The sequence below is a fragment of the Anas platyrhynchos genome, chromosome 20 (assembly GCF_047663525.1).
Source record: "Anas platyrhynchos isolate ZD024472 breed Pekin duck chromosome 20, IASCAAS_PekinDuck_T2T, whole genome shotgun sequence".
NCBI lineage: Eukaryota > Metazoa > Chordata > Aves > Anseriformes > Anatidae > Anas > Anas platyrhynchos.
The window spans coordinates 8,291,481-8,311,405 of record NC_092606.1 but is presented as its reverse complement, the minus strand read 5'-3'; the positions used below and the strand labels follow the sequence as shown (position 1 = coordinate 8,311,405).

The 19,925-nt window shown below is 49.7% G+C and overlaps 1 protein-coding gene and 1 long non-coding RNA gene across 2 annotated transcripts in view; both read left to right on the top strand.

Moving 5' to 3' along the window:
- MYBBP1A (MYB binding protein 1a) overlaps positions 1-19,925 on the top strand; it is a 59,642-nt gene extending 39,717 nt beyond the window's left edge. Inside the window, exons 24-27 of the mRNA XM_027445957.3 lie at positions 5,115-5,228; positions 16,422-16,523; positions 17,604-17,728; positions 19,310-19,925. Of these exons, the coding sequence (XP_027301758.3) occupies positions 5,115-5,228; positions 16,422-16,523; positions 17,604-17,728; positions 19,310-19,805 (837 nt within the window). The 3' untranslated portion in view covers positions 19,806-19,925. The remainder of the gene's footprint in view (positions 1-5,114; positions 5,229-16,421; positions 16,524-17,603; positions 17,729-19,309) is intronic.
- Positions 11,214-14,362, top strand: LOC119713288 (uncharacterized). Its single transcript, XR_005260382.2, has 2 exons — positions 11,214-11,615; positions 12,403-14,362. It is a non-coding gene; the product is annotated as an uncharacterized lncRNA (long non-coding RNA).

Sequence of the window (19,925 nt, the reverse complement as noted above, 5' to 3'; positions counted from 1 at the left end):
CAGTGGCTGAATTGGCAGGGGTTAATCCGTTGCTTGCCATTTAAAGCAGTCGGGCTGCGTGTCTTGTCCTTTACTGAAAAGGGTAAAGGTAGGTTGTGTAACCCAGCCAACTTGCTCTCCTTTTTAGCTTCCCAAAAAGGGAGGTGAGCACATCTGGCAATTAGCAGCACATCTCAGTTACTGCAGGGAGCACGTTTACTGTCTCAGAGAGAAATCTTGACCATTGATACTGAATGGCATTTTGTGTAATCGTTCTGGATAAGAAAGAAATAAACAAAACTGCCAGAAAACCACAGGGTCAGCACTACAGTTAGTTTTTGTTTGTTCTCTTCTCCCACGTGGACTGATAATGAGTCTTTCTGCCTCATTTGGTTATATGGTTGATAGATAAATGTGGGAGTGTATGTATGTATCTACTATCCTTGCTTGAACAGACTTATATTTATTTTTTGTACTATTTTATGGCCTTTTTTTTGTTTTGTTTTTACTGAACTTAAGGAGTAAATGCTCTACTCAGAGCAACCGAGCGGCTCCTAGGGCATGGCTGGGCTGCAGCATTCCTCTCCCTCCTTAATAAAAAGCTGTCACTGCCTGGGAATATTCTGACACATTCTCATTTCAGAGGCTGTGCGTGGTGGTGGTGGGAGCTTTCTCTTCTGAACTGGACCGGAGTTTGGTAGCTGGGCCCCTTGGGTGTTCTGCTATTTCTGTCCGCTTGTGAAGCGCTGATGACACTTGGCTCTTTTGCAGGGCTGTCGTGAACACAGCAGGCTTGATTTGGCACTGAGAAAATGCAGAGAAGCCTCTTTGAGATTCCTGGTAGCAGTGTTGTTGTGGCAGCTTCCAAAATTGCCAAACCCAATTCAAATTGGTGCTGGTCTGTGACATGATGGTAAAATGTGTGCAGCTGGTGCCTGCATCACGTGTAAAAGACACATCATGAACACGTTCAGGGTAAAGGATGGACTGTGAGAAATGACAGGGGTTAATAATGCTCTGATGCTAAGGGTTTGCACCGCTGGGGTGGCTTGGCTCCTCCTAATGTGTTCTGCGTGTGGTCTTGCTCTTCAGAAGCCTTGGTGAGGAGGCAGGAATTGCTGCTTTGTGTAGGATCAGTGCTGCTTCTAGTGGGCACCTGGACAGGTCCTAACTGTTTCCGAGAAAGCTGTAAGAAAGGAGACAGGGATCCAGGTGTGATGTGTATAGAGGGAATGGTTTTTCTTTACTGCTGCTCAGCCAGGAGAGGGCTTGTGTCCTTGAGCACAAGCTTGTGAAATGCTATTTTTTTTTAATACACATGAATGGAAACATCTTGCATGAATGCAGTTTTCCTGCACACATTTTTCTTGCATTTGTGCACACACACTAAACCCTCTGTTTCACAGAACAGAAAATGGGTAGGTTTTGTGGCAATTTTTTGTTTCTGAAGGATCTTTCTGGATTACTGGCACTGTCACAGTGCGCCACCAAGTAACAGCAGCTGGTTTGCAGAAGTGACTAGCAATGGGAAGAGGCTTAGTCTGGGAGATGGCTTGAAAAATCCTCTGAACGGCCTCATTCTTGGAAAACATTGAGTAGCTGGGCTCCCAAAAAGCAGGCTAGCATGATGCTGAAGTGAAATGGCATGTGGTGTCTGGAAACCTTGGAAGCAGGTGGGAGGTGAGAAGTGAACATTCACTTCCAAATGCGTGGAAGTTCACGTCCCTAATGTTTCTCCTTTCAGCTGCATTGTGTCTGTTTTTTTAGGGAAGGTAAAGCAGGTGGACTGCAGAGAGAGAGCTGTGTCTTTGTGATTTCAAGGGATCTGGGAATCCGTGTCACTTTGGGTCCTTCCTTATTTCTGCATAGCACCTCTACTCCTAGCCCCTCTTACATTAGGTGATAAAGCACTTGTTTTCAGGAGAAGCTCCTGGAGCTCGTGAAAGCGAATCTTTTTGAGCGTTTAAAACCCTTTTTGTGACTCCTGCCAGGGACTGTTCTGCAGGGAGCTGTTCCCTGACCTTTCAGCCAGCGGTTCGGCATTTCTCGGGGGGGAGCCCTGACAGCACATCGGACGAGTTTGTTGCTGAAAGGCCACGGCTGAAGGCTGTTATTTTCCCAGATGATGTGGCAGCTTCGTGGTCCTGCTTGCTCGATGGTTTCCCTGAGAGCATTTACTGGTTAAGCTATCTCCTGGTGCCATCTAGGATCCTTCTTCAGGTGCTGATCAGTGCTGGGAGCAAAGTGCAGTGGTTGTGCCTGTCTAAAGAGGGATATCGGTGCCTCTCCTGTTCTGGCTTGAACTTGCAGAAATGGGATAGCATCGGTGGGAGGAGTGGGCCGTGCTCTTTCCTGCTGGGTTGAAGAACTGGGTTTTAGTTTTGGGTCTGCCCCTGAGCCTTCTGGCTGACTCCAGTCAAGTCAGCTCTTCTCCCTGTGCTTTAACTTCCTCTATTTAACTGCGCAGTTTGCTCTGGAAAAATAGGCTGTGTGAGAGCTGCACGTTAATAACTGCATCTGAGATCAGAGGAGTCACCGAGTGTGCGATAAATACGATCACCTTAAACTCCAGCGTAGGACATTATAATTATTAGTGTCACGTCTGCTCTCCAACCGAGATGTTCTTAAGCCCAATTTTATTTCAACCAACAAGCAGATCTCTTATTTCACTTTTACTCTTTCAAATGAGGAAAGTTGTTCACGCTTGATACTAAATTATCACTGGGTTAAAGAAACAATCATGAAACACAGGAGTGCGTTGAGTACAGCAATAGCAATGTTTTAATTACATGGAAATCAAAACTTATTTTCTCTTTGCTTGAATCTAATATAGGGGTTGGAGGTATGAAAGCTGGGAGTGTGACAAAACTGCTAAAGAGGGATAGCACCAGCCAGGGTGCTCAGATGCCTGGGTATTTTGACTTCCCAGTCTGCGACACAGAAGGGATGAATGTGCAGCGGGTTTCTTCCTTTCTTTTTAAGTCATCGTCAAGCGCAGTGCTTACCAAGAAGCAGGTCTTGTTTAGGGTCTCTCTGTCAGTCCATCCGTTGAATTTCAGGTCTGCAGAGCTCCTCGTTCCTTTGGATGGCTTTGATTCCTTTCCAGCTCTTTTCCTCACTGCAGCGCTCTCGCCACTGCTGACTGGCGTGCTTCCCTGTGCCTCTGGTCCTCTGCTCGTCTCTAGAGTAAATCCTGCAGTACCACCAGGGCTGCTTAAGAGGCCCCCTCTCTGTGCTTTTCCCCCATTTGCAGTGTGAATGCTTTTGTAATTGCCGAAGAGATGGTGCCTTGAGGTTTATGACCCTGCCTGAGCCCTTCAGAATGAATTATGGCCTTTCATTTACTGCGAGGGTCACGTTCTCGCTGTAATTGCACCGAAGTGACTTTCCACTACATTTGGTACATGCATGCAGACATGCCATAATTTGTTCTGTAGGACGCAGCCTCCCCATAATTACAAGGAATATGTAAGCTCGCCTGCCTCGAACATGGCATTAGGGCTCTCCCTCTCTCATTAAATCAACATAAATCTCTTGACGTAGTCTTGTTGGTTTCTCCCTTCTGTTCTCCCCCAAGTAATGAACAGAAGTAGTTTTTTGGTGAAAGCTTGCTCTGTTTGGATAATTTTGTGCATTGGCCACACTGGTGCAAGCTGGAGGTAAGCTCACATCGCTGCCTGACATTGCTCTGGTGTAACACAAACACAAGCACTGGAATTTTCTGGTGGGGGCCTTGTGTTTGATGTCTTGTCCCTCTGGCAGATCCTTTAATACAGAAAGCTGCTCTGGGTGCCTGTGGGATAATTGGGCATTGAGAAACACATAACCCTCCATCACAGGAGCCTGGAGTGTGCTGGATGGGGCGCACAGACCTTCCCGAGCCCGTCAGGCTGGGGGTTTGACCGCCTACAACACTGGATGGTCTTAATGCTCTCAGAAAATCTAGAGATTTCTTCTCCTCCCTCACCTTGAGTTGTTTAACAGAATGTTCCCTAAAAATGCTCCAAAGTGTGGGTACCACGTGGCCAGTTTCTAGCCTCCTTCTATATGGTTTTCAGGTTCCTTCCTTTGTGTCTATGGGGTATCTGCAGGCCAGGTTTGGTATCACCAGTCTATTTTTTTTTCTTGAGATCTCTTAGACTTTTGATCTCAAGGGCATCTTTGATAAAGAATTTCACAAATTCTGCTCAGTTGTTGTCTGTAGGGGTGGGTTCAGCTGCGGTGTATGCTTAAAAAAGGACAGCCCTTGCTTCCTTTGGACGAGATTAATTCTTGATACAATTCACAATGATTTTTGGTATTTATACCTGCATTCGATTTTGGTCTGCATGGTGGCAGCTAGAGGCAGTAATTTGTCTTTGTATGTGGATAGAATTTGCTCACTAACTCCATGCTGTTAGGAAAACATTCCCTTTAAATCCTCTAAACTATTTGCACTAATCCTCATCAGAGTATTCTCTGTGTTTCTGTCATTTGCTTTTGTCCATTGCTGAATTAATCTTGTACCTAAGAACCTTAGAAGGGGGATGCTGGAACAGGAAAGGACAGGTGAGAAGATTGCAGATTACTGTTGGTTTTCCACTGGCTCCCCTTTCTCATTGCTGTGTTCACTTCCAGGCTTACCGAGTGAGCCTGACTGCAGGGCAAGGCTGAGTGCTGCTGGAACAGCAGCTTCCATCCGGGGTTCCTTTGGAAAGCAGCGTTTGCTGATCTGCCAGCTTCCATTTTTGTTTATTTGTGCCTACTGCGTTTGTCAGGGCACAGGAAAGGGTAGAGTCATGCAAAGAGCTGCCTGAGGACTTGTGGGGACTAAATCAGCGTGCTCAGACCAGATATGAAAGCACGTTTCGGATAGCAGTGCCCGAATCCAGGAGCAGCATGATCCCTTCCCACCCCTTTGACCTCCACTTCTAAATACGTCTGTTCAACCAGCAATCGTGACCCTCTCTGCTGAGGACTGACTCCGGCAGGGTCTAGAGGCTGCTTTCTAACAGGGCGATGATAAATGCAGTGTCTGTAACACAGCGTTCCCCAGCTGCTGGGCTAAGTTGTTTGCTTCAGTGGGGTATTTGCATTGCTAACACCTTCCCTAGAGAGCGCGCGGTTTCACGCCTTCTCTTCCCTTTCTCTTTCAGGCCCAGGCCTGCCTGCTTCTCCAGAAGGTTCTGCCGCTTCGTGAGCTGAAGCTCTCCATGACCGAGGAGGAGTGGGAGGAATTGATCAGAGAGAGCATCAGCCAAGTGTCAGAGGTAACAAGCTTCAACGTGTTCAGTGTACGGGGAGCACCTGCGGGACGCTGCTTTCGCTGGAGTGGAGCGTGGCCTCGGAGCTGGAGTCTGAGGCTGCGCTCCCGTGGGGTTGTGCCTGCTCCCCCCCGGTCTGAGTAGTGTTCTATGGGATTACAACATTTTTGTAGCACTGCTATTTTTTTTGCAGAGCACAAGATGTGTTTTTGCAGAGCACAACAAGGTGCCTGGTACAGCTTAGTGCTTGTGTATGGAGCCAAGAGGCGGAGGGACAGAGATTTAGGGGATACACTCGGGTCAGTTTTAGGTTGCTTTAAAAATAAGTTTTGAAATGAAAGGTATTGTGAACACTGACTTAATTTCACAAAGTTTTATGGAAGATCTGTATTTGAATAAACTGCAGGGCCAGAGAGAGAGCTGAGGTTTGCTGGACTTCTGGCTCCTGGTGCATTGCAGACCTTCTGGACCAGACGCCTTTGCTGAAATTATTTACCAGGGAAACCTTTACATACATTGGCAAGCAGTGCATGTATAGAAAAAACAAACAGTGATACAGAAATTGCAGGGCTCCTGATGCAGTGGCAGGCGTGGATTGTACCTGAAGACAGCTTCTGGGTGCAGCTGTTCTGTAGGAGGTGATTTGTGAGGGAGGAGATTGAAGGATGCCATCCAATTAGCTGCTTGGGGATTGACGGGGGGAACCAAACAGCCAAATTATGTTATGGTGTGGTGACTAAACGCCATGAGATGGGACATTCCAGTCCTGGTGTTCACATGTAACTGTAGGATTGGCCTCTTCCTAAGGGTAGCTTTCATTCCTGTTTCCTTAAATGCTGGTTACCTGGTGATTTAGGGCATTCCAGCTTACCATAGTGGAACAGAACAATTAGCCTTGTTTTCTTTTGAGGAGGGACAAATCTAAGCAAGTTTAAATCAAGGAATTCAGAGGCGGTGTTTACAATACTTGATGAAGCAGGTAATCCTGGGCTTCATTAAATGCTTGTATTTAATGGTGACATCAGGAATCCAATGGGTGGAGTTAGCTATGGTTTTATTTTCCAGCTACACAAAACATGCCACTCCTCCCAGCTTGGTCACCTCCATGTTTCTCTGCAGCAGCTAAACGCCTGCAGGACTTCAGTGATTCACTGGGAAACCACAAACGTTTACGATGCCTTTATGCTATCCTCGGCAGGGAAAGTTTAGCATCTTGCAACCCCTCCAATATTTTAATGAGCTTTGCTACCAAAGCTTCCTCAGCGCCTCTCATTTCTGTGGCCATTTGTGTTTAAAGAAAAATTCCTGGGAAATAGTGTCAGTTTGTTTGGGCTGTGTGAGGTGTACCCTGTGGGCAGCAGCCTCCTACACTGTTAGCTGCCAGCGGCACACGGGTACTACTTCTCTTTTTGGCTGTTCTCAAAAAGCTCTGACATAACATTTTTCCATTCCAATTCACTCTGTAGGTGGATGTATATGCATTTTTTCCCTCCCTTCCTCCTGCTCCGCTTTTGCAGCAGCACAGTGCTGGTATGGCTCCTTGGAGTTGGATCGGCTGCTCCTCTTTAAATGTTGCTGCAATTTGTAGGGATCAAAGACCTTATATTCCATACAACAGCTGTAACTCACGGCCAAAGGCTGACACTTGTGCTGTAAAACTTTCTAGAGCTGCAGAAGGTATTCTGTGTCTTTTTGCACGTTTTCTCTGAAATGCACACCTGACTAAAAGCTGTAAAAACATGCAGCAGCTTTCTTGTGTAGTAGAACAATATTCATATCGTGACCGATCTCTTTTGGAGATGGTAAAAATCCCACTTAGAAGTCACATTGAAATGTGGAGGCTGGAAATTGGGCAATTTTGCATCTGTAGAAAAGATACATTTGTCAAAGGGAATAATCCACCATTAAAGTAACTTGCTGAGTTTATTAGCTCTGAATTTCCGGGTGGAAATTGTGTGCTTGTCTGAAGGAGGAGCTGCAGGCCAGGTGGTAGTTACAGGCTTGGTGCTGAAATTATGGGGTGAGATTGCTTGGAGTATGTAATTGCTGTTAGTAAGAGCTTGGGCCAAACAACACCATTGCTGTCCCCAAAGTCCGTCCATGCCTCTGCTTATCTAGAGGGTAGGGAGGGCATTTGCAGAGCTGCAGCTGTCTCCTGAAGCTCTGTCTTGTTTCAGTGGGTCAGCCCCAATTTCTGAGGGGATGTGTACACAGGTAGGTGTTGGTGTGGGGGCGCTTACCCACGAGAACCTGACTGAGGGCAGCAATTCACAATGCTCTGGAAATCCTAAATGATGAAATTTTGTTGTCCTACCTCTAGCTAAAAGATCTGCATTTGCTGTCATTGACCTTTCCTGCCACCATATTTCACAAAGAGATCATTTAAGAAGAAAAAGTGGTAATGCAGGATTTTATAACCCTCTGACACAGTGAGCCAGTGAAACAGCCTGGGAGGGCCAACGCTGTGACTGAGGAGACTGACGTGCACTTGTAAGTCCGGCAGTGGCACTGTCCTTAAGCTGCCCCCTGGAGGCTTTCCTCCTGCGCTCTGTGTCCTTGGTCAGGTTTGTAGCTATGGGGCTGGTGGCTCTCGAACTGCAGGATTGTCACTGCAGGTGTAAGGCTGTGTGAGAGGACAGGAGGCTACCTGCTGCTGTCTGCTTTCCGTCCTGTGTCGCCTCAGTGCGTGCACTGCATACCTACAGACCACCCGGTGAGGAGCCTGGCAGGGTGTGGGGCAGTGATACGTGCTGGAACTGGGGAAGAAGCAACGTGAGAAGACTGCAGCCTTGGATATCATTGAATTATCTGTGCAAAAGCAAGAGGCAGATGAGGGAGAATCAACAGCCAGGAGCTTTAAATGAAGAGACAGCTTCCTGAAATAGCAGCTCCGGCTGCTGTGGGGCAATGGCTCTTGTGCTTACATAAGCTAATGTGACCTTATTTGTTCCCAAGATGCTTAAGCATGCTTATAAAACAGATATCACAGTCATGAGGGGTTCATGTCTGCCACCTCCTTGCTGTCAGCAAGGCAAATCTTGATATCCTTGCGGTTACTGTGGGGTTGACTCGTTCTTAGGAGAGCCCTACTTGCTGTTGGTGATCTTGGCTTTTCCTGCTGGGTCTTTTGGGTAGAAAATTTCATCCACAGGCCCTGGGACTGCCCCGTGAGCTGCTTTTATTGAACAGCAGGCCGTGGTGAGGAGCAGAGAGAGAGTTCTAGCACAGTTTTGGCCTCCTATGTCCTCAACAGGCTGCGTCACACCAAGCAGAGCCTTTGGACGGCTGTTCAAGTTTATTCTGATGTTGGGAGTCTAGACAGCTCGGTTGTGTTTACAGTACAAAGTGCTGTTGCCTCATGCTGTAAATGACAGAGCTCACCTGAGATGCTGTAGCCTCAGAGAGAGACTCCTTCCTCTTCGAGACAGCTTTGTTCTTTTATCAGCAGGTCTCAAAGCGCTTTACAAAGGGAATTCTAACCAGTGAGTTGCTGATGTAATGATGAAAGTATTCTGCAGAAATCCAAGAGCTGATGCGTTTAGCTGCAGTTGTTCTCCCTGTTTTGCAGATGACATGCTTGGCTGGGAGGCGAGCCAAGAATCGAGCTTTGATCTCCTGGGACATCCCAGAGACCCTCTCTCTGCTTGGACGATCTGACTGTTCCTTAACTTGGCTTCAGAAGAGCTCTGTGTTGGGCACCAGTCCCTGTCCCCGTGCTATCTCCAGGAGGAAGCTGGTGGCTGTGTGTTCAGGCTGCCCAGAGTCAGTGGCAGGACCAGGGAGACCCAAATTCCCCATATCCTGTAGGGAACAGTCACCATTTTGGTGAGGGGTCTCTTTGCTAGGGATCACACATCGTCTTTTTGACTTTATCGTGCTGCTCTCAGTTTGGTCTTTCATCCCTCCTGGTTGTCATTGTGGGCACGTTTTGGTGTTTGTCCCCTTGTTAGGTTCATGTCTGTTTTCTCTCTGATCGGTTATAAAATCACTGTCTTGTCTTTAGAGTGGTCTTGAAGCCATGCCAATTTTTAGTAACTCAGTGACAGATTTGGGGCAGGAAGCTCCGGGATCTGAATACATAATTTCATTACCTTTTTGTGTCATCCCTTTCCCAGGGACTGGCTTGCCCTCCTGAACCAAGGTGCTTCGTGTAACTCCCAACTTCAGCTGAAACTCCCAGTTACAACATGAAAGTCAGAGGGAAGTGGAAAAGGATTTGAGGAGTATGCCACAAAAAGCATATTTTCGTGGCTGGGCAACTTCAAAACAAAACAGCTGTCAGAAAAACTGTTGGTGAAGCTGCTTTCTCTGGCTTGTACGCAGCAGTTTCCTGAGGGTTTCCTTTGTCTGACTTGTGCAGTAAGTACGCGATAGGAAGGGCCCAACTTCACGGTTTTCTTTTTTCTTTCACTTGTTTTGTCAGTGTTGTCTAAAGGACAGGAAGAGCAGAGCGCAGAGTGTTCAGGTTGGTCGGTTGGTCCCCAAGTGCAATCAGGGCATCCTGGGGTGTAAAAACACTCACAGCACCCAGTGCCCAGCTTCAGGGCTGGACCAAAGCTGGTTTTCTGTAGAAAGGAGAGAGTGTAGACAGGCAGGGGATTACATGGCCCGGGCGAGGAGTGGTATAGATAAAACTCTTTTCTTTTTTTTTATTCATAGATAAACCTCTTTTGTAGGACTCATAGTTTGAAAGTTACTCTATACTCTCTGAAGACTTCCATCGTAGGGCATTAGAGGGTTTTGTCGGTGTCGTGTGGTTCAGCAAGGGATTTAAAGTCAGTAGCTGGAGCCACTCGGCACGTGAGGAAGGAGAGAGGGTTACACTACACAGCCTCCTGCCCTTCATTTCTGAAGGGCATCACATTTGATTACTGGTGTCTTCATTTGTATGGAGATAAATTATTAACAGTGACTTCATCAAATCTCTAAGAAAGCCATTCTTCTTTCTTTTTTTCTTGAAGATCGTCTGAACTTTTATCTGTCCATCCTTATAAATTCTTAATTCATTGCCCTTTCTCAGCCTCTCAGCTTGTAAAATGAGGCCAGTCGTGATTTAACTGATATCTTTGACGTGCTTTCAGAGTACTGGATGTCTCTGCGGAGAATTCATTCCCTCTGTTCCCTCCGCTGTCCCGTATGATTTTTCCCTGCTCCATTCGCATGCGGTCTATGGAGAAAATGATCAGATCTTTACACTTGGGAAAGCCCTGGCATTTTCTGTAAGAATGTCATCTTGATTTCTGGGCTCCTCCCTCTAATAACAGCCAAAATAAACATTGCAGAAAAGGACCTTTAATTACACCCTTCAGCATGTGGGTCTGCTTAGTCCCCTACTCTCTCTGTCTACACTTTCAGTCTTCAGAAACTTCAGTGAGAGGGAACGAGGGGAGGAGGGATTGTCCATGCTTTTTTTCCTCTTGTAGTGCTCTTGGCAGCAGCACTTCAAGTGGGTGGTGTGAGGACCCCTCCCTGTGTGGATGTGCTCGTGTAAACTGTGTGCATTGGTGTGAAAAGTAGATCTTGCTCTGTGGATGGATGGAAAGCCCACTCTTTCCTCCTCCCCGGCTCATCTTCCATTATTTAGCCCTAAGTTTGAGCGTGTTCAATGAACATGGTCACGAAGGAAGTGTTTGGAGATGGCTCGCCTGGGTTTTAAGAAGTTCCTGGCTGATTCCTGGCTCTGCAATCGTCTGTGTGGGTCAGTGCTGTGCTCAGCCTCCTGAGCCTCTGCAAAACAGTGGGAATAAGGCTGGCATGCCCCTCAGGAGCAAGGGGAGGGTAATTACAGATGAGACAAGGGTGCTTGCACCACATAATGACAGGAGCTACGAGCGTGCCAAATGCTAAAATCCTCCATTTGCTTTTCAGTTTGTTATTAGCTCGGTTTGTTATTGCTCTGAACAGCACAGGAGGACTGTTCCCCTCCCACACCTCTCAGCTCACCTGCCTGTTGACACGGGAGATCTTGTGCTTCGGCTCAGGTAATGGGCACGTACTTGTAGGGCCCCAAACCCGCTTACGGGGGCCCTCAGAGTGTGGCTCCACCACGGGGAGCCGAGCCACAGCAGCAGCAAAACGTCAGGTCGTGTCTGCTCAGGAACCTCGTGAGCAGCACGGAGCAAAGAGCAAAGCTTCAGCTTTCAGAGCCAGCGTGGAAGCAGTCAGCAAAGCGAGCTCAGGCTTCTTGAGCTCTATCTGAGTGTGACCACGGACGTTCAGCGGGGCGGAAACTTGGCTGAGCTGTTTGCTGCTGGAGAACAGAGCTCAGGGCCACAGCCCCGGGCTGTGCCAGGGGGTGCAAGGCCGTGCGGGGCGGGTGGAGGTGTGTGTTTTGCAGGAGGCTCTTGGCACTGTGTTCGGCCGTGAATCTGCACATTTATCCGTCAGCATCAGGTCTGTTTGGGGGAGGAGGGGGAAGGATGGAGATAGCACGGCGGGTGGAAAGAATGCAGGTTGGCCGGGCTTCACCGGCTCACGGAGCGCGCAGATCTGTCAGGCTGAGCCCACGGAGGGGAAGGGCTGTTTGTTTTGAACAATGGAGCAGGCTGAAGGACGTGCTGGGAATGCATAAACGTTACACGGTGCTCACATCCAGCGGGATGTGCTCTGCTCTCGGTGGCAGGGTGCTCATGCAGACGCCGAGGTACTGCTGTGCCTTGTAAGTCGGGGCTGAGCGTGTCCCCACCGCAGTACCTGTGAACGGGAAGAGGAGCAGGAGGCTGAGGTTGTGGGCAGCTGCGATTGGGGAGACTTCCAGAAACACGGCTTTGCTCCCTGAAACAGCTTAGTGCCATTTCCCTGCAGGGAGAGCGGGGCAGTGGCTGGGATGCTGACTGGCTCCAGATGCACACGCAGCACTTTTTGTTCTGTTGCAGCTTTTAGAGGGGTCCTGGGCTTAGGCTAAAATCCAGCCTGGAAATCTGAGGCATGGAGCTACGTGGTTAATGCCTCTTTCTAGCTGCCGTCTCCCTGTCCTACTTCTGTGAGTGAATTACTGCGGGTATTCACCTCCTGTGCACCAACAAACTTGTTTTACGCAGCCCTTGTGGAGGTAAAGTAATGCTGGGGACCGCAGTGAGAGGTGCAGTGAAGGTTGGATCCTGAAAGAGCTGGGATAACAGGGCTTAGAAATAAAAGAAATACTGATGGATAGGTTGCTGAGGATGTGCTGTTCTTGTAGAAATCCTAGAAGCAGAGGACTCTGGATCCAGGAGTGCCATCCACCAGCCACAGCCAGAGGCCCCTGGAAGCAGCGTGTTTGGCACAGCGAGCCCCAACCTCTGCCAGCTGAATCCACGCAGGGCGAGGCAGGAACCGTGTTGCTGCATTGGCTTGCCATGAGTTGGGAGTTCCAGCTGTGGAAACTGCCTCCCTACTTTTTCCTTTTGGAAAGTGACCAGCTGAGATGTGCAGGCACGATTACCTGTCACGGGTATTACGGAGCTGGAACTGGAACCGGGATTCCCTGAAATTGGGCCTGGCTGTTACTGAAGGAGCAGAGTAACAGAGGCAGAAATGGCAGCAAAAGAACAAGATCAGCAAGTGGTGAAGTGTGGCTCCTGAGTACAAGCCACGTGCTCCCTGCTCTTAGCGTTAGGCGATGGGGTTATGCCACTCCTAGTGCTTTTAGAGGGCTGGGGAAGGGAGAGTTGGATGCCTTTGCAAACAGCACATGGCAGAGAATCACAGAACAGGCAGGCTGACAAGCTTGGCTGGGTTTTCACTGGACCCTCCATCACCTACAGCAGAGCTGGAAGCAAAGCCACTGCTTTGTGCCTCGGTTCTGCTGCGTAAAATGGAGATACCTTGTGCAGGGCTTTTGCAATCTAACCAGTGTGAGAGGCTCTCCAAAGGATGCTGCAGATGACTGAAATGCTGCTTTTCTTTTTAAGGCACTTTTGCCACGTGTTGCAGTCTGCCATCTGTTACATAATGGTTTTCGCTTTATTTTTATTGCATTCTACATGTGCCCCAAGTGAAATTATTGTAGGCCCCTAAAACAGCTGACCCATGCACTCGGGGAGGCAGTGCTAGCTTCAGCTTCCAGATCACCGAGTGAGGGACCCAAGTAATCTGCTTTGCAAACCCCCAGCCTACAGACAAGGTGGGTACTGCATGTAGCAAGAATTTAGGACAAATACTTGGGAAAGCTGCTTTTGAGGTTTGGACTCAGCGTGGAAGAGACTTGGGATTTCATTCCCTGGGAGCAGTCCCCAAGGCTTGCCAGCAGTCAGTTTCCTTTATTAACATCCTAACACAAACCCCAAACACCAGGCTGTGTGCGCTCCCTGCTATGGGGGGGTGGGAGCGAAGCACGGCGTGACAGCAGACAGCATCTCTGGTAGCAAGCCATGGGGAAGTTCTGCATGGTGATGAGGTTGGGAAAATGGCACTGAGCTGAGCAGGAGCTGGGCTGGAGACTCTGCGGAGGCAGGGCTGTCTGAACCGTGCCAGATACAGAGGAGCTGGCATTTCTGTGCTCATTGGAGTACATTTCTTTTATGCCCTTTGAAGCAGAAGGGAAGGGGAAAGGAGAGCAGTTGAGGAACGGCAACGCTTCTCTGCATCCAGCTTCCTTAAAGCAATACCTGGCAGTGCTGGACCAGAGAGAATTGTGCATTCTGCACTTCTTCACTATCTGCTGCTTTTTTGTTGCTCCTCTGGCTTCTCCATCCACCCCCCACCGTTTTCCTTGCTCCTTCCTGGTCTTTTGAGAGCTGTTTCAAAGCGATCCGTGTTAGTAGGGAGCTATTTGTTTGCAGAGCACCTAAATTGTACCGGATCGCCTCTGGCTGTTTGTGCGGGTGTAACCATGCTTCGGTTTCCAGACTCATGCAAAACACGTCCTTTAATTTCGATGTTTAGTCTCACTGCAGTGATGTCAGTAGCCCCGTGGTATCTCCCATCTCCAGCAGGGAAGCCGTGCTGCTTTTCCTTCTGCAGCTCTGCAGGAGTTCAGTCGGGCACCCAGAACAGTCAGTGCACGTCCCAGTTTCCCAAGCACCTGACAACTGCTGTGGACTTGTAGCACCAACCCCTCGAGTGCTGTTCAGAGGTTTGTCTATTGACTTCAGCAGGGTGTGCTTCAAACCCTTCAGAATATCAGTGCTGTGAGAAGGGATGGCAGCAAGGACAGACAGCCAACCCTGCTCGATTTATATGCATCACTCATCTACAGTGAAAATGCAATTTATTTGGAACACCTTCTTAATTCTTTAGCATTTGTATATTAAAATGATGAAATTTTAGTTGACTTCACTGTGGCTCCTCCTCACAGTATGGTCCTGCTTCCTCTTGCTCCTGTCCTGAAGTGCTGACAGCCTGTGCTGATTTTCTCTCACTGTGACTTAGCAAAACAGAGACCTGAACCTAACCAGCCTCTCTGAAAGCTGCTTGAACCAGCAAGGACTGTTAGCCGACCACTATCTTCTTCTAACACTGCAAAGAAATGTTTTATGTGAATCAGTCTTCATTTCATAACTGATTTGCTGATCATTCCTGTTACTTACTGTGGTAGGTGCAATACCTGGAGTGTGCAGGGCCCGTTATGTCCTACATGTGATGGGGTTTTTTAGTCACACACCCCAATATTTGTTCCTTGTTTCACCTGAGAGACTTCTGAGCCACTGAATTGTGTGACCTTGCAGGTTAATGACATCTCTGGAGCAGGGTTGCAGCTCGTCTATCAGGAGGCAGTGATTGTCAGCGAGGTACTGATGGGCAGATGAAGTTGCCACTTTGATTCCAGCCAGCAAACCGTGGTGGCTTTCTGACACAGAGCTCGTGTGTCCTGGTCAGGAGATAACTGTGTTTTTGTTATTTAAAAGAGGCACTCCCAGGGGTTGGAATCCTGCACAGACAGTACATAACTGGACTTGCAGGCCGCTATTCCTGCAGAGCATTATGTGGTCTCCCCTGGTTTTCTGCTCAGAGTGTTCCTTAGGCTCCTGCTGGCCATTGTTATTTGCTGTTGGGGGGTCACTGCTCAACAGCCTCGCTTTGGGGAATGAATTCCTCCCTCCTCTCAGTGTCTGCAAGGATTTTTACTTTATTTGCCTGCTTTATGCTGCCATAGCTGGAGAACCGTTTCCTTTAAGTCCTGCAAATGCCTTCCAGTGAAAGCTGCAGCTGCTCTAAGGGAGAGGAGGCACCTCGCAGCACACCCACACCTCTGGACCACCAGGTACAGGTTTGGTGCGGCACCTCATCACCCGAGGGTGCTCTGACTGGGGCAAGCCTTGCCCGTTACCACTTTGTCCCACTCACACTCCAGGCAGAGGCAGCTCGGCCACGAGCACAGCCTCCTGCAGGGACAGGGGCTGCCATGGGCACACCGCAGGCGATGGCACGCTTGTCCCCGCAAATCCAACTCATGTTAGCGTACCCGTACCAGCTGTGGGGCTTGCTGCGGTTGTGCATTCACACAGCAGTGCAGCAGGGAGGATAACGACCACGTAAGCAGGGCTGCGAGGACCAGCTGCAGGCAGAGGATCAGCACCCCTGAGCCCCTGGGTGGCCGCTCTGATCCAGCTGCCTTTCCGTGGCTCTTCGCTGCGCTCCTCCACTTGTAAATAACTCTGGCTTTTATTTGACCTGTCTCAGGAGTGATTTTCCTCTAAGCCAGACCTTTCAGTGTCTCAGAAAGCCTGCAGCACATAAAGGTAACACAAAGAGATGAGATTTTCTCCATCCTTTTCAGCGGGTTTAAGCTTGATTGACAAGCCCTGTTCTAGTGCCGGCAACTGGGATTTCCCAGGCGAGTGTTAATGGGTTTTTACATTAGCGCCTTGCGTGCAAATCCCAGCTCCTGCAGCTGGGTTGCTGCTGTCCCTCAGGTGAGTCTGTTGTCTGCCACTCTTCTGGCCTTTCCATACGTGGTTATTGTCTTCTCTCTTTTTCTCCAGGAGCCAGCAACCTGTCACCAGTTTTGCTTCAGCTTAGAGACAAGGGAGAGCAGCAGGGTGGTGCCTTTGTGATATGCTTGCTCTTATTTTGTCCGGCTGCTTTTTAATTAACCTGGGCTACAGCAGCTCCCACCTCATACCCTCCCGGGCGTTTGGTGGGCTGTGTCGTTCCAGAGTTGTTCTGGTGACAGGTTAACCCTGCAAACCCCTACCAATTTTCTGCTTTCCCTGAGAAGAGCGATTTGTTTCCCCATTTAATGTTCCCTCCTCTTCCATCTCTCCCTTTAATTTGCAGACTTTGAAAATGGTCGACGAGTTTAGGGTGAAGGCTGAGAAGGAGAAAGTTGCCAGGAGCTTGGAGCTGTTGAACTTCCTCCTCAAAACCGTGACGCAGCAGGTGAGAGCGTGACCCGATCCCATGGGGCTTTGACTCCTTCACACACGGACTGCCGAAGGGCTGTACCACCAAGGGCTCTGTCAGCTCTCAGGCCTGGATTTTACCTTGTGACTGCTTCGTCACTACATCCCTTCCCTTGGAGGGAACACCTGGCTGGAATTGAGTACAGAAAAACCCTCCAGTCTGAAGGAGAGATCCGTAGCTCTTGAGAGCTGATCTCCAAGAACTTGCTGAAGGATTTGTGCAGTGTTCCACAAACATCCGTGCCATCTCCTTTCTCATCGGGAGAAATGCAGCCTAGGGTACGGTGGGGGTGAGCTGGGTTTTGTCCCAGATGATCGCTCTCTCCTCTTCACTGAACCCCCGAGACTGATTACCAGAAACTGAGACTTACGCAGAAGCTTTGTGAGCTGGAATGGGGCATTGTTCAGCTCTAAAGAAAAACGGCATTTTTAAACATGAGGAGATTTTCTATAGGTGACAAAATAAGTTTGCAACATGGTTTTATTTATGAGAGCAAAATAACGCAAGCAGCATAATTGCTGAAGTCCAGTTTCCTACTGATAAGCTGGCACCACAGCCCATTTCTTTGTGGAGACCTAATAGGAAAGTGGGTGGGGAGAGAGATTATTTCCGGGGTTCTTGGAGGTCCTGAACAGCCTCTGAGACACCCCTTTCTGTCTGGTTTTACTGAAAGTGTCCACTGGGTCACAGAAGCTGTTACAGGCAGTCAGAAGCAGCACGATTGAGTTCTTTAGAAACCAGACTGAAAACACTTCTGCTTTTCTTTAGGGTAGGTACATAGCATGTCGTCTTCATCCCCCCTTTCCCAGTCACGGGGTGAAAAGGAAAAAGGACTAAAGGACCTTTCAGTCCCTTTCATGCCAGATAATTCTGGCTTAGACTCATGTTTGGCATGCTAGAGACCCAGTTTTCAAGCAAACCCTGGTGTAACTCACCAGTTTTTGCCCCCAACTTGAAGCGTTGTTGTGGATGGGCTCAGGGCAGTGGCCTAGAGAAGCCAGGTGGCTCCTTCTGAGCTCACCCTGCACGTTGTCAGTGTGCACTTGCCTCTTGCAGAAGCTGCCCGTGGAGCTGATGGAGCTGGACAAAGTGCTGGTAGCTCTGAACCAGCAGGAAGGCATCGGGAAGTCAGCACGCCTCGACTCTCTCTACTGGAATGCAATGCGGTGGCTGAACCACACGTACGTAGGGCTGGCACCTGGGCTTCTCGGCTCGCCTGCAGGGCTGCCTGCCTGTCCTGCTTGGCTTCTTTGGCCTGGGGAAGCAGGAAGGGAAGGGAAATCAAGGCACTGAGCTCAGACTGGGGTTTGACTTAACTGGAGCTGCTGGGGTGGTGAGGGTGAAACGCTTCTTGTTTTGCTTGGTGCTAGGCTCATTGCTCAGGTGTGTGCATTGTTGGGATCAGGCCTTTTTTGGGAGAGGATTGCGAGGCATGTCTGATATCTGATCTGCTCTTGCCAGCAGATGTAAGACAGTCGATTACCCAAGGACAGAGCACCTGCAGCTCTGAGCAGTGGCCTGGTGCGAGAGCCATCGCCAACGTTGCAGGGCATTTCTGGGCTGGGCTGAATCACTCAGCTCCTACCACATCAGCGTGGGCTGATCCTGCAGATGTGAGCCTGGAGGGAACGAGTAGCTGTCAGGGGAAGCGAGTGAATACCAGAGAGACCCTGCCCAGGGCCTTCAGCCCCCCCCAGTGATTTTTGGGCTCCTCGGTGCCTGGGTCCCCAGCCAGGTTGCCTTGCTTTGAAGGTTGGGAGCGTTCAGCCTTCATGCTTCAATGCTCCCGTGCTAAATGGCACCTGGATTTGACTTTTACTCCTGGGGAAAAAGAATGGCAGGATCTTTTTTTTCCTTCCTGCCAGTAGCTTGCAATTGGGCTTTTTGTTTCCTCTTCCTTCTGGCAGCATTTAGCGCTGTGCACAGCGCTGGGTGGCTCTGCTGACAGCTGGGAGTCGCAGCCCCAGCCTGTGGGTGGCCTGGTCTGAGGCATCTCAGCCCTGCAAGAGGTTCTGGAGGAAATGCTTGCACGTGGCTCGCTGTGAGAGGGCTCACAGGAATTGCACAAGGCAGCTGAAACTGTTGCTGTGGCCCCTCCTGATGCCTCCAACAGCCTGTCAGGGCACGGTGGCCTCACCCAGCCCCGTGGCACAGCCCCGGTCCCGTCAGCAGTCCCACACAGCTCGCTTGGCACCGCGCTGCTGGGTCTGGCCCAGGGGCAAGGCTTGGGTTAGCAGCAAGGAGAGACTGCGAGGGGATGGCTGAGGGTTTAGTGGGCATGAAACACCGAGTTTTGTGTGCTGCCTGAGGAAGGGATGGGGTTTGAGGGCGCAGCCTGCTGCCCCTGTTGGTGCCGTCTTGCTGTGGGACCCGGGGATCTTTGTGCAGGTGAGCAGGACCGGACCTGCAGCAGGTGTGGTTTGTCCCCAGCACCCTGGTGGAGGTGCTGAGAGGCAAACACTAACATCGTGTTCTCAGGATGTTTGTTTTTTTTCCACCCTGAACTGGCGCAGCACGAACAACTCTCCAGAAGGGCTGCGGGATCGCAGCCTGGTTCCTTTTCAGGTGCCTTTCTGGGGACTGAGCTGGTGCAGGGCAATAACTGGGTTATACTGGGCTGCCTGGGTGAGGCTGGAAGGGTTTGGGGGGGGGTTCTCCGCTTCCTCCTGCTTCTGCCTGGTCGTGGCCTGCCTGGAGCATGCATCGTGGTGCTTCCTGGCTGTAAACTGGGTTAGCGTTGATTTTTGGTGTTCTCTCTGCAGGAAGCCCAAGAAAGAGAAAGCAGCCAATAAACCCGTGCAGGCAGCGGAGCCGCTGAAGCGGAAGAAGAAAGGCTTCCTCCCAGAGACCAAGAAACGCAAGAATCGCAAGAAAGGCGTCCAGGAGAACGGAGTAGCACCAGGAGGTAGAAAAGATGGAGAGCCAGCAGCCCCAGAAGGGCAAGCCCTGGGAGCAGGAAGCCCCGAGCAAAAGCAGGGCCCTGTGCCTGGCAGCAAGAAACACAAGAATCGGAACAGAGGGGTCAGGGAGAACGGGGTGGCAGCAGCAGGCAGCAAGGGTGGAGCTGTGAACGGTGATGCCGTGGCTGACAAAAAGAAGAAGAGGAATAGAAAAAGAAAAGGTGATGCAGGTAACAAAGCTGAGCAGGTTCCAGCTGCAAAGAAAGCCAAAGGGAGCGCCAGCCAGGAGACCCTGCAGAAGCAGGGCAAAGCCAAGAAGAAAAGGAAAGAGAAAAAAGCTCCAGCGCTGCAGGAGTAAAACTTCATGGACTCACCCAGGCCTGGCATGGCTAATGTGACTCAGAGGACTGTTTTAGCATCTTTTATAACTATATTTTTATGCCCTCCTTGAATTTAAATAAAACTGCCATAATGCTGA